Source organism: Dermacentor variabilis, chromosome 5 (assembly GCF_050947875.1).
Source record: "Dermacentor variabilis isolate Ectoservices chromosome 5, ASM5094787v1, whole genome shotgun sequence".
NCBI lineage: Eukaryota > Metazoa > Arthropoda > Arachnida > Ixodida > Ixodidae > Dermacentor > Dermacentor variabilis.
Window position 1 is genome coordinate 63,008,187 of NC_134572.1, and position 21,581 is coordinate 63,029,767.

A 21,581-nucleotide genomic window follows, 5' to 3' on the forward strand; every position below is an offset into this window, starting at 1 on the left:
GCTAAATGACTCCCATAGCCATTCTTTAGGTTACTGTTGTGCTGACGAGCTCTTTCATTGAAACATTGTCCCGTTTGACCTATATGTGTTTTTACACAGCTCGGCGGTATGTGATAGGCAACGTTGCGCCTGCAACCAGTGAAACGAGATTTACGATTTGTGGTGCACAAGGGCCTTTCGCGCGTTTTCATACGATTACATATCGAGGAAAGCTTGCGCGGGGCACTGAAAAGCAAATTAACATTATGTCTATTGGAAACTTCCTTTAGATTGTGTGGCAACTTGTGCAAGTATGGCAGCACGTGCCATACTTGCACGTTCTGTCATCACTTCAGTGTGCAAAGCTATCTTGCAGAAAAAAGAGTAGTTCCGAACCATCACAGACAGAAAAGAATGAAGACAAGAGACCAGCGCACGTGTTGCATACTTGCACAAGTTCTCACAGAATCTAAAGAAAGTTTCCTATAAACCTATTGTTAACTTGCTTTCCAGTGCCCCGCGCAAGCTTTCCTCGATATGTAATCGTATGAAAACGCGCGAAAGGCCCTTGTGCACCACAAATAATAAATCTCGTTTCACTGATTGCAGGCGCAACGTTACCTATCAGGTACCGCCGAGCTGTGTAAAAACATATATAGGTCAAACGGGACAGTGTTTCAATGAAAGAGCTCGTCAGCGCAACAGTAACCTAAAGAATGGCTATGGGAGTCATTTAGCAGGACATTGTAACCAGTGTCCCTATTAGTGTCGGCTGAATTCACGTCCCGGTCAACAGTTTTGCTCATGGCAAGTGCATCGCGTTACTGGACTCCCAGTGACGTACGAACCTGTTTAGAGGAACAGCGACACAATTCTTAAGATTACCGTGCACAAAGACAGTATGAAACAGTTAGATGATGACAAATAGGGGGACTTCCTTTACTCTCAAGGTGCATTCGCAGAATTCGCGTCTCGGTCCGTACCTTTGTTCGCGGCAAGCGCATCACGTGATTGCGCGCCCTCAATAGTGCCGAGCTCCGCCACTCATCCGCGAGAGGGACGGATGAAAATAGCCGGGATCCCTCCTGCCCTCTCATTGCGGTGGCGGTACGCTCAAGTGCGAAAGTAAATAAAGCGTTCGTGCCTCGGGACAAAGCTATTGTTTTCTTATCGGTGCCAAAGCGACGAGCACGGTTCTTGTTTGTCGGCACCTCGTGCTCTATTGTGTTTTCCGCACACCATCTTACACTAGGTGCCAGAAAAACACCCGGGAGTCTGGCTCGGATTCAAAATTATATTTCGTTGATACTATTTCCGCGGTTCTTGCGGCGCACGAATGATATCAGTATAGAGATATGTTTCCCATCCCATCATAGTAATATGAACACTGTGATGAACGCTACGTGAATTCGCCTTTTCACGCAACCTAATGTTCAGTGTGGGTTATCATTAGCTAACGAAAAAAAATTGTTTTAATAAAAATAACTTTTTTAAGTTTTCCGCACACTGCGCTACAAACTATGACGTTCTCATGGATATGCAAAGTATGTGTTATCGACTCGTCATGAGATGTACTAACTAGGTGCTTTATAATCTAATGGTAAACCTGCCGCAGTGTATATAATAAAACATGATGTGCAGTTGGAAATCGTACTTTGCCACGAGGTGCAGTGTAAGTATTATTTTCAAATTTGTGTACATGCGTTAAAGCCAACACGACAGCACTGATGCGGCTCTGCAAACGTAAAGAGGATTGTTGTAGTTGCGATGAAAATATGAATATATCACTGGCTCGACTCCACAAGTCAAACTTTGGGATTTGTTGGGAGCCAACCATGTCTCACTGAATTTCACCTGATATAGATATGACAGCAAACTACCACCAATCCCTTCACTGTCAGTAACACGAATCCATGTTCTCGTCTCACTTTCGAGGTGTAGTTATCAGCGCGCGTTTATTGGCTGATAAAATGATGCCCGTCGGCCAAATAAAAGAGGCTTATCGTTGCGCATCACGGCCAATGGAGGATAAAATGCATCCGAAGTTGATTGATCTGCAACGGGTACAGCTCCTGCTTCGGCTACTCACGATAATCAACTCCTCACCTTTCCCAACGAGGGCATCCGTCGACACGACTGCCTGTAAAGGGTGCACCACCGCGTACACAAATGATGGACGCAGAAGCAGCAATAACATGTGAAGTAGTGACGATATTGATCTTTAGCGAGCAATGGTTTGGAAAATACGGCACAAATAAATAAATAAATAAATAAATAAATAAATAAATAAATAAATAAATAAATAAATAAATAAATTCTTCTTTAACACAGTTTCTCGAAGTGGAATTGCTTCAATACTTTGCATTGGTCGAACACACACACGTCGGCTCTACAACTTCATTTCAATCAACATTATCGGGCTGCGCAGAAAATAATATCGTGGCAGTATTAGTTTGCAAACTTTTGCTTGTGACTCTACATACGTTGTTACTTTGCATTTTATGCTCCAGTGCTCCCAAATTAACACTGATGTTGTGCGTGCGCAGCTTCCGGTCCACCCTGCCCGTGGTGTCCAACCTGACCGCCATGAACCTGTGGGACGGCGTGTGCATGTTCTTCATCTACGCGTCCATGCTCGAGTTTATCATCGTCAACTACCTGTACCGAAACCTGGGCCTCAGGAAAAGGGCGGCCGCCGCCGCTCGGCGACCCAGTCGCCCGGCCTCAGCTGAGCCGCTGCGAGTGCCTCCGCTGAGGCACGAGCATCTCGAGATGAAGGTACACCCTCGGCACTAACTCGATGACTTTTGCGTGATCTCACATGCTACGCAGCAGCTTTTGGTGTAAGCTGCTTGCTATTGCGTTCGAAAGTGTCTGACTCAGACACGACGCTTCGGCAGTTAGAAGCCGATCATCGATATCACACGATACACTCAGGTATAGCTCATAGTCTCAGCGGGTTGACAAATTCCCCTCAAGCACTCGAGTTTTTATAATTGCAACCGCTATAGACAGTAATCGTAGTCGGCTCTAATACCGGGAACAAATAACAGCGCGAATCAAGCCGGGGGGCAAAGTCAAGCCGGGGTGCTTGAAGTGCCCAGCTCAAGCAGTGACCTAGAAAAGAAAAACTATGGCGTAGGGGAATTATCTGGGGTAACCGAAGGTGCTCCTCAAATGATAGTGAACAATGCAGCTTGCACTTTTTTTCGACTGCTTTCCAGGTATTGTTCTCACGTCTCACAGTCCTACATAACTACAACGCTAATCACTCAAAGCTCTTTGGGTTTTAGAGATTGCTCATTTCATGATGCCTTACAATCGACTTATCATTTATTGTTATGAAATGGCGCCGCCTCTCTATGCATTCTTACGATCCTGTTCATGCTTCTAAGGGCGTGCTGCGTTCTAAAGGTGCGATCTCTGACATTTGCTTTTGGACACAGGCGACGTGAATACTTCTGCCACGCATGTCTACAGTTTGAATGCTTACATGGCGAATGAGTCCTTACAAGCTTAGCTTACAGGCAGAAAAGTTCTACCGTAATTAACTAGTTTTCCTTTTTTGAATATAATATGCCAATCATGTCTGTCCCTCTCTCTGTCTTTGAAGTCTTCCCGTTATTGCTGCCGACCTGTATACTCAAAGCAACCAGGAGTTGGCATGCCGCATTTGCAGAAAGTAACATCGCATATATAACAAGTGGTTTTGGCACGTAAAGCCCCATAATTTTTTTTATTTCAATCTGATTTCATTTGAACGTCATACTGTCAGACTTACGTAACCGCTGACGCAAGCATAGGGTGGTGCCTCGCAGCGTTGTTTGCACCACCCAACCCAATGCTATTCTCGTTTATAGGAAGTTGTTTTTGTTTGCTTTCAAAGCTACTAGTAGTGCCAACCTTGACAGATTTTTTAATCTAATTGGCTGACAAAAAGGCAAGAAGCAATCAGAACTGGAGGGGGTTTCAGTGTGGCCGTGCTAGCGCAGTGAAGGTAGATAACTGAATGAGGAGGGTGGTGCCAGCGTCTGCAATTAGTCCGCTTCCACTTACTTAGCTTGAGGTTGCTGGTCGAAGATCGCGGTAGCATGCAACGGAAGGCTAAAAATGTCACTAAAACTGATCCTCAGTGAAAAAGAGTTCATAAAGGGACGTCGTGTATGGGTTGAAAAGGCTCGACGACGTTATATTGTCATGAAAAAATGATTATTATACGCAAATAAATCCATTCTCCGCGGCGACTGGGAGTAGACTGTGTCACAGTGAATGGCAGGCAGCCATCTTCTATTCTTTTTGGAGCATTCGAAAAAATAATTCACTTTTATTCGGCGTATTATAGCGTCCTAAATGCACCCAGGTCACTTTGACGAGTGAGTTTTCGTGGTTTTGGGACGTCACGTGACAGACAGGTGAAGTTTGCGCAGCCCGAAAGCTTTTGACCAAACGCGTAGGGCTAATGGTGATAAACTCGTACAATCGCAAATAATTAATTTTCTTTTTCTCGGTCTAGTCATGCATCATCAGTGTGCATACGTTGTATCAGATCGATATTTCTGGCAGTTTTCGTGACGTCACGTGGCATATAGGCAAAGCTTGGGTAGACCCAACATATTTTTGCCAATCATGGAGGACTGAAGTGGAATAGAAACAGTTTGAAATAGTTTTACCTTATAGCGCCCCTTCTTACAGATGCCTTCCGATTGTACCTCTTAAAGAGGAGAGTGCTGGAAGTGGGACTCCCAGGAACTACGCTGCCTAAACGCTCAGACAACACACGGCGTCGAGATCGGCTTCCCAGAACTCCTCCGATTGGGCTGGGATGTTAGTTCCGTAGTATGCTCCCTCGTTTATCACGTAGGTGTTTCCGTGGCAAGGCTGGCACAATTGAACGGTTCAGTTCCGACTCCCTTGCTTTTCACATTTTGTAAATGACTCCGAATGGCGCTCTACCTTTAACAGGTCACCGCAATCGACAGGTCACGAGTCGTGGCTTATAGGAATATAAAAAAATATATCAGCTAAATTGAATGGTGAGATTGTACCAGTCCAACTTTTAGAGTAGTTGGTGCGAATAGACGTTTAAAAGCGTCACTGATGCCAAAATTTTGCCTCGTATACCCTATCCGCAAGTATCTGTAGGCACCGATTCCCGTTTTATTGCAGTGACACAGTATGAATCGCGCATGTAGTATATTATTCCACACATTCGTCTTCATGCCTCTCCTTGCTTTTCCTGCTGAAGTCTTCGTCAGTACGATCGCCACGACATCTTCATCGTCTCTAGTCCCCACGATATCAGTGGGTCTTCCTCAGTTACCCATAGAGCCTATCATTGGTCCATGAGAAATCACCTGCGTCATTCTAGCCACCATATTTGCGTTCCATGACACAAAATCTCAGACCTTCAGTAAGCACGCCAGCACAGGCCTCAATGATTCTTATTATCCCTGTAATACACTCGTGAGTTCGGCAAGCTGGCTGCCCAGTTCTTCGAATTCGTCTTTGGAAATTCGATCTTTCGCTCATTCACAGCTGGTGAAATGATTTCTATTTTTAGGATCTTTATTTCAATTGACTTCCGAAACACTGTGTATATAAGACAGCGTACTGTCATATGAAAACGACCTAACAGTAGTGCAGGTTTATGCTGGAAATTATTTGAGATGAAACGCACTGCGTCATCATTCAGATAGCGAAATTTGTGTGTCATGTTTTCATCCACGTATCTGAGCGCATTAACTCAGTTCTTACACCCATCGTAAGTTCCACCAAGGCTCGTTCCTGTTTCTGTAGCATATTGCGCCTATTAAAAGGGGGTATGCATGCCCGTATAAGAATTGACCTGGCACTCGCAAAGAGGAGCATCTTCACGACACCGGGAGGCAGGCTAAACGAGGCTAGATTTTATTGCTCACCACTTCATGAACCAGTTGTTCGTTCCCTTATTTTACATGTGAAGCCTCAGCGGCCGAACTTTCTTAACTGATTGCCACATCACGCATTAACAATTATAGGCAAGCCCATAAAGAATGCCAGTAGACTCGTGCTGTCCACCAGAATCATAACCTAATTTGCAGATAAGCTGTTTATTTCGAGCAGTTACAATAGGAACTTCAGTTACCTATAATTAAACCACACACTTCCACATGCTTCAGACAGCGGTCCCATTTAATGTTTTCAAGCACTTGTTAAAGCATCTTTTATAAAGGCAGTGATATGTTCACACATGCTCTTCTTTGCGAAAAGATTGGCAATAATGTTGATCCAATTTTCATTAAATTTGATCTTGGTGACGTTTATAGTAAGCCCAGGTCAGCGAGTAAAATTTTATGCCGTTAGTAAAGCTTGCTTTACCGCTCAGGCGTGCTCTTATACGTAATTTTATGTAGAGGTCGCAGTTAATTCAGGCACATTAAATTCTCATACATACCGCCCATAACCCACCCCTGAGTTTCACCAAATATGAATAAGGTGCCTTACTTAGTTCACCGAGGACACCGAAGAAGCCTACTATATTGCTTGAAAATGAAGAAAAGAAGTGAAGGTTCGCTTATAATTTTCAATGCTCCTAATTAAGACACAAGTGTTAAAGTATTGCCAAACATTATCTTAAGACAACCCCTCTTCACGTAAATGTGATCTAGCAGTAATTTACAGCCTTTTCCGTAACACTGGAATTCCGTAACACTGGAACAGCGTCAAATGTACGTATAACGCGCTCAAGCACTTGGTAAAGAACTTATTTTATTTTATTTTCTACAAAGGTTATATTTGATCCACACGTATTTACTTGGGCATACATTTTCGAAATAGTGTTCTGCCCAATTTTTCCCTAGAATTCATCTCGGATGATGTTCTCGTTATTCAAGGGCAGCGCGCTAAATTTCGTCCCGCTCGTAAAACACACTCGTAGCTCTCCGCAGAGCTTTCATGCGTAATTTATTGGAACAGCCGCAATTAACTTACATAGCTTGAACTTTGTGTACACGTTACCATAAACGTGTCCCTTGTGTTGACCCAACACAAACTTGGTATCGCGTAGAAGTTCTCTGGGACATTACGAAACGTACGTGATAACAGTCCCATAATACTTTCCAAACAGGCTTCACAATGTTTTTTGCAAAATCTGTTTTAATCCACACGCACTTAACTTTGCATGTTAAGTTGCCATATTAACCTCCCTATTTTGTCAAGTATTATCTCAGAAGCGTTTGTAGATATGCCAAGACAATGGGTTAAGTCAGGAGCATATTCCGCTTAACGCGTAGGCAAAGTTCAAAGAGTATGGGTCAACTGTGGCTTTTGTAATAAATTACGTATGCAGGTGCTCTGGAGCGTTATAAGTCTGTTTTACCAGCGGCGCAAAATATTGCCCGCTTCCCTGGCATAACTGCAAACGCCACCAAGATCAAACTTAGCAAAAAGAAAGGGACCATCATGGCTAATCAAAATGCTAAGTCAAATACGTGTATCCGAGTTATACCCTTTGTAGAAAATTAGTCATTCAAACATTCCAGAGTGTCCTATGGCAGATACTCGCAATCATTTCCATAGTCCTAAAATAATTGCGCGTGACACTGAGTGAGTTCACATTCAGGGAATGGGAAGGGGAGGGAGTCATGTCAAATGTACTGTGTGGCGAAAGTTTTGTGTTTCGGGCTTAGTTTAGCGCTTTAAAGTGTTGCAAATAATCATTGAACCTTCGTTTTTCTTTCCTCTATTTTCATGCATTATGCGAGATCTTTAGGAGATTTCCCCCATTGGTCTCGATGAACCAAACGTGGCACCTTGCGTATATTAAAGCGAAGCTTTCACTGCCTCTGGTCCCGGCTTTCCTGGCGCTTAGACGGTCTTGCCGCGCGCACCGCTGGGTTTCTTGCAACACCGGAAGATGGCGGTCGCCTCCGCGTATCCCGGCCGCTGCCGCCGCGAACCGGGAGGCGTATTTTGTGCATAGGGCACACATGCTGTGCTTGCTTTTCTACGCGACAAAAATGGAGAGCACGGGCTGTGGACGTCGCGCGCTGGGCTGTGATAGCGTAAAGATTACAATCGTCCATAGCTTGAAGAGATCGCTTGGAGATGGCGCCTCAACAGCGTGCTGGTCGCGTATGCAGAAGGAGCACGTGAACACGCGCCAGAAAAAAATGGCTCCAAAGCTTGCACTCAGCGTCGACAACAATCAGGCCCGAAAGAAGTGTCGCGTGGAACAGGAGTGTCTTCGCTATGCAGCGAAAGGTGGTGAAGGGTGCGAATGCGTGCATACGGTGTACACAACTTTATAATAATTAGTTGAATTACCTACAGCTCCATAATTCAATTAATGTTTGTGACTTCTGCCACGATACGATGTGCCCTGTTAGGCAATGATACTGCTCAACCCTCGGAGGTTACGAACCATGACGCACAACAACGGCTCAAGCAAACACGTCTCTCTGTGTGTTCTGTGGACTACGCAAATAAACAGTGGTGGTGCGCGCAGGGTAAAGTTTAACATCAGCTCACCCCTCTCGTATTGGACTAAACGCTGAAGGAGTTACACATTCGCCGCGCCAAATTTATCCGGCTGCCCTGGGAGAACCATACAGACCATTCAGACCACAGCTAGCCAGCGAGAAAAACAAATAGGGAAGGGAGGAAGGGGAGGGGGGGGGGACACGTCATGGCCAATTTTCTGGTGAAATAAAGTGTGTGTGGATAAATTGCTGGCATTTGCGAAAATTCCGTAACAGGTGCTCGAAAACGTTATATGCCGGCAAGATTTCAAACGAATGAGTGGTGGGCAGATGTTTCAAGTATCTGATTTTTAATCAGGCAACTGTAATTCTTAATGAAGTGTTGCAAAGAAACAGCGTCGCTGTAATTGGGTTGTGATCGCAAAAGTCTATTGTTGTAGTTGCTGTTGCTATTGTTGTTGTTTATTATTGACGACCCGACGCTTTCCACTTCATCGAACAATGGAACTATTTGACTGAAAACAACGCAATAAGAACGCACTCTATCTCACTATTATTTTGAATACCCTACAAAGTTCTTTTTTAACGTGCAGGATAAATATGGTATTCTCTTATTGCGACCAAATGTTTCAAAATTGCCTGTGGCCGATAGAACAGTTATAATGCTTGATCTAAATTGCGCAATGTGGCGGCCGTTACTTATACTAGAGCAGATCCCTGATTAAGCAATAAACATATTTAAGCTCATTACCGTTTTAATTACTTACGGATAATATCTCTGTTACTAATTGTAATTAGTAAGCATGCAAAAGATGTGAACTTAGATATAACTCTGAGGATGGCGCCACTTTTGAGATATGCACCCTCGAACTTGCGGTAAAAATGCCCCGTTATTGCACTTACTTTTTCAAGAAAACTCTGTTTTATGCATTGAAGCACAAAAGCAACTGAAATTTCAATGCATCTTGTCGGGCACATTTAAGATTAATATCTCGAAACTAGCGTACTCTTGAACATTGTGCCACGTCGATATGCCTTGCATAATCGCTAGCTAAAATTCGTAGATTAAGATACGGACCATAATGTAATTACCTAAGAAGCTTTTAATATTAATATGATAAATATTCAATTAGGTAGTTTAATTTCTCGCGTAATGGCTGTCTCATCGAATAGTTTAGATCTAGGGTTAGAATTGTGCTCTCTGCCACAGGGCATTTTTTTTTTTAAATTTTGGTGCTGCTAGAGAAAACACCCTGAATAGAAGGAAACATAACGCCAGGCCATCAACCTTGGCAAGCCACCGTTTTTGATGCTGTTGACAATAATTTTTGTGCTTTCTTTCTTTCTTTGGAGAATGGAGTAAGCCCATCCAAATCCAACACGTTCATTCATCTACTAACGAATGCTATGTATGCTAGAGATATCAGCGTGCACGGAGGGAGACGTAAGCACGAATGGTACCCCACGAATCTTTCTTTCTGTTGCAGTGACTGCTGCTTTAAATTTTTTTTTGTGATTATCATCCTAGTTCTCGTATCTTTCTCTTTTAAACAAAGCCTCAGATTTGTAACGCTTTTGAAGATTTCTTTTTTTCTAGTAGCAGTTCGCTGGAAATTCATTTCACGGAAATAACATCAGCGCTGGAACAACGATGAAAACCGCCCAGGAAGGCTCGAAACGAAAGGGTATACCAGAAGCTCATCCGGCACAACATAACCAACTGTCCTGCCATCGCTGTGCTGCATCTAACCAAAATATATTTCCAGTATGTTGGAAATTACATCACTGCGCGTTCAGACTCAAATAATCGGAAGGATTTTCCCTGGTGGGATCCAATTCTATTGAATTCTACCAGAAAAAGAAAGGAAAAGAACATTTCACCAAATGAGTAGCTTGCGCATTCGTGTGTTCTCTTTAGATTTTTCTTACCTGGATCCTGAAGGCCAGAAAACCGAGAGCAGTGGGGTGCGTGTTTGAACAGTGCAGTACGTAAGACACCGCGACTCCAGACCTCTAAGGATCTTCCGTTAGGAAATTTGAAGCCTTTAATTGCACTGTTCTCTGTGTGTCTAGCTGATGTCTCACCTTCGCGTATCAAGGCAAACTCGTCTTGACAAACTTCCAAAAACTGTTCTGCGCCAGCCTCTAAGACCCATTTGGTCTGGCTGGCTTCCAGCAATGACGGCAGTGCAACAAAATGCGCTAATACAGGACTTACCTCACGCTTAGAAACGAAGTGACAGCATCAACACAGGCCTTCCCTGGCGTGGATCACTCGCCTTTCACACGCTTTTCTTCTAAGTCGACAGAAGAGCCCCTTTGAACTCTTTTAGCATGAGGGCCTTAGTCATCTTGTACTTTTTACCGCTGTTCATCGCAAGTTGTCACCTATTGTACTCCGCACAGAAAGAAGTACTTTTCCCGTCTGCGCCTAGCAGTGATCAGAAGTGTCACGGCTGGCAACAACGCCGTACCTCGGATCAGTGTACTACGTGAGCTAATTATTGTGTGAAAACAAAAGCCTCCTGATTTATTGTTGGCTTAGTGCTTACACAATGCCGGAGAGCAAATAGCCTTGCATGGAAGCCCAGGACTCGGATCTTTTCCTTATCTAAGAAAAGCCCGTGAGAACAACAAAGTACGTGCGCACGCAACCTTCCAACTCACACCGAGATGACTCTGTGGCGTTCAATTAAGCAGGATGTGAAACGCCGACTGATAGTTAACGCCATTTCACGCGGGCACGCCTCCACTCTTTTTGCTGCTTACCGGTCCATTTTGACTAGATGATGGGTGTAACGCATAGTTCTTAAACTTATACTCTAATAACTCATCAGTAAAAGATGGTGAATGACATTCAGTAAAGTAAACTCACTGTAGCGAAAATAAAACAGACACAAAGAGCGCAAGACTGTGCGGGTGAAGAACAAAACCAGACAGACACTGGTGTACGGTGTCTACAAATATCTTTAGCCGAGCCCTCTCAATCAGGCGAAAGCCCGATTCCGCCGATTCCACTGCTCGCGTGCTGGTCGCGTCGTCGTCATCTTTTATGATCGGACCATTCCGGCTCGTAGCAGTGCGCTGCAATGGCAAGTGATTTATTAGAGAACTGTGCGAAACAAAAGCAAAATATTACAATAAATTTGCGTGTGCACAGGTTCATCACGGCAAAGAAAAAGAATAAGCAAACCGCAACCCGCTTCCAAACGGACACACACACGTTTCGCTCACGTTACCCGTACCTCCTTCCCTGGCGAGAAAGGCCTCCTCGGGCTGGCGTGCAGTCGTTTCCTTGTTTCTGCCCAGAATCTTAATCCCGCGAAACCGAGGTTCAAACTCCCGAGCCACGCAATGTGCAGGCAGACGCTCATTGTCTTTTTATCACGATACTGTTGGACATAAGGCCGCGACAGATTGGGATTTAAGACACCACAAATACAAAATTGGGTGTTACAGCAACAATAAGTTGTCAAACATACAAACTAGGTGTTACAACAGTAACTTGCACCGATGAAGTGTCAGTCATAGAAAACGGGTAAAAGTGACAATTTCAACAGTAGTCAAAAAATATAAACTGGGTGTTACAACAGTAAATTACACCACTGAAGTGTCAGTCATAGAAAACAGGAATTCTTAATTCCGATTTCGTGCCGCCATGCTTGTTCATTAACGCACCGTCTATTCTTACCGGTAAATGCCTTCCCACATGGAAGCGTCAGCACATAAGTAGCGCCGGTTGCGCCCTTCACGTACGGTCCGGCGTGCTTCTTCTGGCATGCACGCTTCCTGTTCTCGTTTAAAATGCGGGGGCGCAGGCCGGTAAGCTTGGGCAGCGCCGAAGGAGCCACAGGTGTACTATGCCTCCCCAACGCCTTCTTGACATTGCGGGACATCTTAGGGATATAAGGCACTATTTAGGGCCCGGTCTCCTTTTCTTGCTGAGACCGTCCTTCTCTTCTTGGTGATTCCATCTTTTGCGAGACGGTCTCCCAGACCACTTGCATGGCCAAGCACGGATAGCCGATTGCAAAAATATTTCCATCAATTGTTTGTGGAAATGGTTCTGCATTCGATGTGCACAGGAATTCATGAGTTGGGATTCTAGGCACAGGATGGCGAAGTTTCGTCCATGAGTAGTCAGCGGCATCTGTGCTTTCAAAGGCCTCTCTCAGTCCTTGTGGACCTTTGCTGCCGTCGTATTTCTCAATCGCTTATGCTCAGTAAATAAACAAACTATGTTTCCAATTGCGCGATGTAAACAAGGTGTGAAACCGGGATAGTTGTCAATAATCCACGATGGTGTGCACAGCGCAACAGGGACTGAAGGACGAAAAGAACTGCTTGCCTCCGTCGTTTCTTTCTATCCTTTGTTCCCTGTCCAGCTGTGCACATCGGTGTTGAATCGACTATAGCTCTCCAATCACAACAGCCCGACACTCTAACATTAGTGCACAAATGCGCGCACACTTCTCACTTAGCGATGTCAACTGGCTCTTTGACACAACGCGTGCACATGTCGCGCAGCCTATAACACGCGCCAGAACGCGTGCGCTTGCCAGTTCTCGCAGGGCCAAAAACGCCGGAATGAAAGGCGCCGATAATAGTTGCCCTTACCACTGTCTTTCACGTTGTACTTCTCTCTGCGTGCGCCTCCTCTCACCATTCTTCCCTCAACAAACATCCGGCATTGCCTTCATCCTCGGGACGTCACTGCGTCGCCATCTGACAGTGCGCATTTGCATGAACGGCCATTTTCATTTCGGCAGAGCATGATATTAAAAGGGCGCTGAACCATTTTTTATCGAAGTGGAGAAAGACACTTGAAGTGAAGTTAGGCTATTTCAGGAGCACTTTGCCGCAAAAAGTACTTGAATGCGTTCAGTAGAAGCGGAGTTATCGGCAATCAAACACGGCCTCAGCTGTGCTCCCCTTCCTCCTCCAATGCCTTGCACTGCGAAGGCTACGGCGGAGACGTCACCATGGCGCGCAGTTCAAATTTCCGATTTGGTGCCTATGCCGCGCTAAACGTAAGCCAAACGAGGCTGTCCACAGAGAGCCGCAGTTCGCTTAGCCACTGGACTCGTGGCGGCACCTCGCGGCGGCCGCGGTGTAGCCGAGCGCAGCGACCAATAACAGCCGCGCATTGGAGTGTGCTTTATGACGAAATAAAGCACACAGAGGAGAGCGAGGAGCATGGGGTTTTCGAAACGAGAGCGTTTGAGAAAAAGCTGACTTCGCGCTCCGCTTGCGAGCTCCACGGACCGCGCAGAACAGCAGAACTTGGCTGAGATGTTCACAACAGCGTATGCTACCCGCGGACTATGTTATTAGAGAGTTTTAGAATTGGGGGCCCAAGCGGCTTGGGGACCCAAGAAAATTGCGCGCCACAAGTACGCATGCGCAGAACCCAAGCCAGTCTTGGGTTCTTGCGTTCACGTTAACCCAAGACCCAAGAATCGAAAACTAGCGTGGGCCCCCAAGCCGTCTTGGGCCGCCCTCGCGGGTGACAGCGATGGCGTACAGCAGATGGTCGCAGAGCAAACTTTATTTACTTCGACTGATTTTCGCCATTTCACGCGGGTGAACTCGCAGTTTTTTCGCAGCGCGTCACAAGAAAACACCAACTAAGAGCACTTGGCTTCGATTGGCTTTGCTTGGCTTAGAATCGCACACTTAATTCGTAATGCTAACCAGTACTAACACAGTTTCTTACATTTTATTGTTCGTTCTTTTTGCTCAAAAATGCATTCTGTTCGTTTTCACTTGTAAGAAAAGAGGTTCATTTTGTTTTTGTTTTTTTTTTCTTTCAAGCAACTTTCTATTTTCCACACTGCGGCGCCCCGAGCGCTCAACCCAACGCTGTCTGCGTTCGACCCAATCCTCAAACTCTGCTGCTCACCTAGACCCAAGAGCAACCGACGCAACGCGGCTTGGGGGCCCAGAGCCTTGCGCCCCCAATTCTAAAACTCTCTATTTAAGCAAGCCCGAGGGGTGGTCCAGGGCCCCTTTAAGGGCAAGCTTTAACCCAACTCCGGCCCAACTTTAAACCTACAATAGGCCCAACTCCGATGCGGCCTATTCAAATACAAGTAAAATGCAGAAACGCTTTTCTGAAATAACCCCTGGTCCCATTTTAATGAAATTTGTTGCATTTTATAGAGAAAGTTAAGTTCTAGTGACTGTTTGAAGCGGAATGTTAATTTATGGCCTGAATTTTGGTAAATGCGTTTTAAAATATTAGAAAGTTAGAAAAAAATAGAAACACGAAGTTTACAAATCAATAGCTCTGTATCTAGAACAGCTATCGCGGTTCTGTAAACGGCAACCGTTAGATCATTCAAAGCGGACAAATTCCATATGTCAATTCATATCTTAGGTGAATTGGTTACGTTGTGTTCAAGGGTTATGCAAAAGCTGTATTTCCATATTACTAAATTTTTCGAGATTCATATGTAATATATCAATTTTCTCCGCTTTAGATGTACTATTAGGTGCAATGCACAGAATTAATATTGTTTTCCATTGTTGAGTTAGAGAGTTGTAAACTTGATAGTTTCGTTAACGAAAAACTAGTGATTTTGGCCAATTTATTATCAAAGATTGACGACCGAACACGGAAATTCGAAACAGATAGTCACGAGATTTTAAGTTTTTCTTTTAAATGTAACAAAACTCGTCTAATTTCATGCACTGGTTGCCGAGAAAAGCGAATTCTCCTTTTACATGTATTTAGATAGAAGCATCCGAGATAAAGTTTCCTCTTAAGGCTGCGACCTGTGCGGTGAATAAACATAAACATTTCACAACGTTACACGTTGGAGACAATGACAGTAAAGACACTTGTACATTTGTACTGTATATGTAGATCTATTTAGTTTCACTGCGTTTAATTGATCGCCTCGCAGAAAATCTTTGCTTTACACAGGTTCCCCAATGTGCGTTGGATCTTCATGGTTTTTTGTTGAGATTTTTTGTTGTGACGTCAAAGCTCTCTCCTATATCTCCGTGGGTCTTCAGACTTAATGAGTCATAGCAATACCGTGTTTTACAAAGGAAGTGCATAGGATCGCATCTACCATTATCTCACAATAGGGAAGATAAACACATGTGCTCAATATAATCACCTATACTAATTTTGAAATTGTGGCGCTTTAGAATCCCATATATATATATATATATATATATATATATATATATATATATATATATATATATATATATATATATATATATATATATATATATATATATATATGTATATATATGCACATAATTTGCCACTTTAAGTTCGTAGACAGGTTAGTGATTATGAGGTTCAAGCTAGTCTTGGATTGGCTTTCAGGCGCACAAGGTGAATTTTGTACGCTGCAATACGTATCGAAGAGATTTTGCGAAAATGATCATCATAACGTTGAGGCCAGATGACTCCGCTGGTGTCTCTGTCACGCCTTCGTCGAAAGAGCCGTTGAACAGCAACATATCCCCGCAAGCAGAGAAAAGTCAACATAGCCATGCTGTTTAAAGAATCATGTGGCGGGAAACACTCGTAGCAAGGAATACTGCCTCTCTTGATCAGGCTATGAATTGTTGTTGCAGCCACTTACGGTCTTCGTAGACTAGCTTTTTTTCTCAACACATCGAACTTCACGGTCCAGATTGTTGAATATAAGATTGGCACTGTTGATTCCTTGGTATAAAAAAAAGCATTCCAAATTGCCTTCGTGTAGGCCTCTACGTAAGTGGCGTCCAAAACATGGTGGCTATGACGCTATTTGGTCACTTTCGTCATTTTCTGAATAACAAGGCTTTTTCCGCTACTTGCTGGAGGATGCTATATGAGCATCATGATGGGACGCAGATATATTAGAATTGGCATATCTTAATTTCGGGAAAGCTGAGCAAATTAGTGTTAAGTGGTAAACTGAACGATCCGGACCATGTGATGCGATGCTGCTACGAAATTTCAGCAAAAACAAAGCAGCGGCAAGGGCGAAATCTTCCTGGTGTAAAGCAAAGCTTTCTTTGAGAATCCTCCTGGCCATTCCTTACCATTGCTACTGGGTGCTACTGCCTTGACGAATAGCTCATCAATAAAATAAAATTGAATAACATGCATGGTGATGGGATTTAACATCGGCCTCCCATAAAAGCAGCCCGATGCTCTCATTATTCGGGCCGCAATCACACGTATGCTTTTATCGTGTGAACCTTCGCTAGCTTCAGAAGAACTTGAGTTTGGCCTAGTTGATGTTTACTGCGTATTATATCGACCGCTGATAAAGACGAGGACAGGGGAAGAGAACATAAAACGACGACCCGGGCGGTAACTTTCAACTGATTTATTCACAGCAACCCGTGGCCCTATATAGACAAATATAACACGCGCAATACACAGCGACAAGGGCCTAGAGGGGCAACCACTGGAAAAAAAAGCTTGTCTCTGATTGAAACATCCTAATGCAAGCATCACTAACACAGTCTTGGCATTTCTTTCTCATATATAGCTTCTCCCCAGAATCTTATATCTCCTTGAAACGTGCTTTACAGGGCAGGCATTGCAGCGCGCAGAAAAGTGCGCCAATTCGTCTTTAGTTACCTTTTGTTCTCGTTCTCTGGCTTGATCATTCAGGCACCATCCCGTCTGCCCTATGTAAGAATTGCCACGCGTCAGGGGGATTTCATACAGAACTCTTAAATTGCATTTGGCATGCGCCTTGGCATGCTTCTTGCCACAGCCTTACCTTCTTTTAGGATGACGAACTACTGCCGAACTTCCACTTGAGAATTCCCTTCGTTTTTTAGACCTAAGCATTTCCTTTGCTAAAGGCCACGCGGGCTGGCAGTACTACTTCTCTCGGGCGTAGCAGGGTTTGGTGCCAAATGACTCCTTTGAAGCAAATGGCATTATTCCTTTCCAGAACGCAGCTGGTATCTCGGTGAAACACTTTTTTAACGCTTTTAGAAACTTATTTTCACAGCACTTTTATCAATTTTTAAAACAGTTCTTTCTGCAGAAACGTGGAATCTTCATCGGCTCGTGCATTGCGCCACTTTTGTGCAACATTTTTTTAGCTGTTATATACACGATGCTTCATGGGGCGTTTGGAGGAGCATCTTTAAACATTTTGAAAGTTTTTAGATACATCGACTACTTTTTAATTGCTTTTAATGGGCAAAGCAGTTTAACATTTTAGCGATTTTGAGACAGCTCGGTAAAGGACTTCCTTTTACTTACGAACTTCCACTAGAGAATTCCCTGCGTTTTTTAGACCTAAGCATTTTCTTTGCTAAAGGCCATGCATGCTGGCAGTACTTCTCCCGAGCACAGAAGGGTTTGGTACCAAATGACTCCTCCCAGTCAGATATTGTCAAACGAGGAGTAGCGATGCTCTGTCTAGAATCTGCTCTCCGGAATTCGTGCGTGGACAGAATGCAGCTTGCATTTGACAGTCAGATTTCCCATCCTAAAACGGCAGGTTTCCCCGACTCGATGGTAACGCCAGCGGTGGAAACCCGACCTGCAGAAGGTAAAAGGACCTAGGAGCAAAGCAAGGGTGACGTTGACTACTATGGCCGCAAGACCTGAAGTGGTACCGTATCTTGACAGGGTCACTCTTACCCTAAGGAAGGTGGCAGTCAGGTTTGGAGTCCCCCTTTTCATCTCAGCTCCTTCTATGGTGGCGCGGCTCTGCCCGCGCACCTCGTGCCTGAATGACCGAGTCAGAGAACACGAACAAAAGTTAAGTAAAGACGAATCGGCGCACTTGCCTGCGCACTGAAATGCCTGCCCCTGTAAATTACGTTTCAAGTAGATAAACATTCTCGGGAGAAGCCAGGACCAGACTGCACGTGAATTGATGGAGGCATATCATATAAGAAATGCCAAAACTGTGTCAGGGATACATATATTAGGGTGTTTCAATCGGAGATTATATTTTTTTATAAGTGGTTGCCCCGCCAGGCTGATGAGTGGTGTTATTGGTGCGTTCTGCGCATGTTATATTTGTCTATATAGTGCCACGGGTTGCCGTGAATAAATCAGTTGAAACTTACCGCCGGTGTCGTCGTTTTGTGTTCTCTTCCCCTGTCCTTATCTTTATTAGGGGTTACTATGATATGCACTTAACTAGCTATTTGAAATGATCGCCGCGTGTGGGACATTGCGTGGCACGGCACATATGAGCATGGCGCAAGGCGAGATAGTTTTGAGCGAGAGCACGTAAGTGCGTGCGTACAAGTTTTCTTTACGCTAAGGACGCAAGAATGAGGCGGGCAAATGTATATCATTTGATTAACCGCTTCCCGACAGCTCTGCTTCCCATAGATTTCAAAATGTGCTTTGTATCCGATTTTTTTTTATGATGATGTGAAGGGGGAGACGGTGTGTCTCTGACTTGTGACTAACCCGCATTGTTGACTAACTCTCCCTTCGTCTCCGCCCACTTCCGCCCCTGCCCGCCACAGGAGCAGCACCCAAGCACAAACCACAGAGCGAGCCCGGGAGGCCTTTCGGCGGAGCAGGAGAACAGTCTGCTGCGGCCTGCTGCGCCGGGCCTGGCCGGGTTAGACACCAGCGTCAGCGCGACCGATGATCTCGGAGGAGGCGAACGGCCCGCGTCATCCTGCGGCGTCGGCCCCGTGGGCAGCGGCCAGCGGCTGCGCGCCGTGGCCTCGGTGCTCGCGTGGCTGCGACGGCCGCAGCTGCTTCCGAGGCAGCTGCCACCAAAGCCGCGCATAGCCAAGGCCATCGATTACTTCTCGCGTACAGTGTTCCCCGTCCTGTTTGGAGTCTTCACCTTCGGATTCTTCCTGGCGTACGCCGTGATCGGCCCGTCGGCCGAGGAGAACTGGAAACTCATCGAATACTAGACGGCGCTGAGGCCGACGTGCACGCGTCATCGTTGCCGTGTCATACCGTCGTGTCGAGGAGTGGCGGGGAGCCACCAGCGACGCCTGGTGAAGGTGCATTCGAGAAAGCTGTGCAAGACGTTTACTGCATTGCTGAAGTTGAGCAAGCTCGAAGCGACAGGACCAACACGGACTCCGTACTTTTCCCAGCTCTGCAATGCCCGTGCCAGTACCCTAAAGCACACTTCTTCGCGCGACCACATAAGTTAGTACGTGAGATGCACCCACTTAGTGAGCAAGCTTATGCTACCACTATGCTACTTATCTCGGCGTCTCACTCCGCTTTACATGCCTGCATGTGTTAAGGTTTCGGCAGAGGGGCAACCTGACTGCAGCTCGTTTAACCTATCATCACCCCTTAATGGCGCAAGGTAACATCTCTAACACATGATTCGTCGCAAGACGTCGGCAACCAGCGCTGGGGCTCCCCGCCACGTCACGGCACAGCGGTAACACGGTAACGATAATACGCGTACGTCAGGTTACAAACAAACACTCACAATAAAAAAAAAACAAAGAAATCTCTCGTAACTAACCAGAGGCTCGCCCTTCCAACCACCACCCTGCCGAAACCGCCACCCAACGACCGCCGCTCCCCGCTGGCATCACTCCTTCTTACCCCTTCGCAGCAGCCGCAGCAACAGCAGCAAGTAACACTTTGCGTTCGCGCTTGGTCTGTGATGTCCTCTCCTCCACACTGACCACCTCCACTTCCCGCTGCTTTTTGCACCGTGCCTTGTTTGTTTGCTGAGTCCAAAAAAAAAGGGTTGTGCTGGGACGCTTCGACAATCTCCCCGCGTGCCTCCGCGCTTTCCCCCAAATTCCCGGGAGACCGCTTGTTAACTGGCCGCCGCCGACGACGTGCTGCGAGTGGTGCATCTTTTTCTATATGACTTTTTACCGATACTGTTACGTTATCGACTCATCGGTCACAAACTGTATTGTTGTGACACCGACGGTCAAACGACGACCCGGAGGGGGCTTTGTCGGCGAACGCGCGTGTTTCTGCAGGAGAGGTTTTTTGAGTGCCCGCTTTGGGGGAAGTTGACAATAAAAGAAGGTACATAAATATTGCAGATAAATAACTGGGCCAAGCCAAGTTTATAAGCGCCAAGAAGACGAAGGGGAAGAAGAGGAGGCTCAGAAAAAAAATAAGAAGAAAGAAAGAAGACGTTTACACCGACAAGGCGGGAACGTCATCGTCGAAGGAGACTCTGCACAGACGAGGCCGTCACTCTTCTTCCGCCTTCTTCGCTGGGCACCGACTTTCCCGTATTTCTTCTACAGAGGTTTCAAACTATAGAGCATCTTTTTCTCCTGTAGGCAGACACCTTCCACTCTTGTATGCAATTCCGTTCTCGCATAAACACATGAAATAAACCAATTTTTCGAATTAACGGGCTGCCTTTCGAATTTAGTTCAGCCTGCGACTGTGTAAGTAAACGGTGCCGACATGCGCAGCGCTTCCGCGCAATCCATTGTTCATGATATGTTCCGTGATCGGAAAAGCATGGATCAGTGTGCGCTGTACTTTGGCAGCATCTCCGAAGAGGTGCTAAGTATTGTGCACAGTAATTACCACGTTATCGTATCAACGAACGGTCAACAAACGAGAAAAAATTTCAAAGGAGGTGCGACGCGCACCACTAGAATAACTGACTGCAGGCGATCTTCTTCAAACGTTGTGAATGTTACTGTGGCGTTATAGTGCGCTGCATGTCAGCGCCACTGCTTTGTCCTTCGATTTAAACAGCTGCTCTGTCCACCCCCCTTGGACACAAAGGAGATCGCACATGTCTACTTTGACGTTAAACAGTTGCGGACAGCGCGAGAGGCAAGCGTACAAAGGATACTTCTTTAGGTCTAATGGTGCATATCGGGAATGGTGTTGACATAGCGTCATTTATCAACTGGGGCGAAGATGTATCTGCAACAGTGTTCAGCGACAGAGAACAGAAGGAAGTCTTTCGAAGGCTTTCGGTAGCCTAAAGACAAAGGTTAAAGAAGCAAAACGCAAGATGGGACCAGTAGATTACGTACTTACGCTGGCAGTGTATACAGGGTGATCATTTTTGAGTTTTATGGGATTTAAAAAAATATAGACTGTTCTCGATAACATAATTCTAGGCCTCGAGCTGGATTATTCATAGGTGTGGACATTAGTTGCAAGAAAAATCGAAAGAAATATTCAAATAATTAACAAAAGTTCACTAATTATCTTTCGGATTGGCA

At 45.3% G+C, this 21,581-nt stretch overlaps 1 protein-coding gene across 2 annotated transcripts in view; it reads left to right on the plus strand.

Annotated features, from left to right (window-relative positions):
• pHCl-1 (pH-sensitive chloride channel 1) overlaps window positions 1-20,746 on the plus strand; it is a 91,895-nt gene extending 71,149 nt beyond the window's left edge. For both annotated transcript variants that reach the window (XM_075692591.1, XM_075692592.1), the window contains exons 8-9: window positions 2,526-2,757; window positions 18,906-20,746. In XM_075692591.1, the coding sequence (XP_075548706.1) occupies window positions 2,526-2,757; window positions 18,906-19,310 (637 nt within the window). In that variant the 3' untranslated portion in view covers window positions 19,311-20,746. The remainder of the gene's footprint in view (window positions 1-2,525; window positions 2,758-18,905) is intronic.
• The last annotated feature ends 835 nt before the right edge of the window (window positions 20,747-21,581 follow it).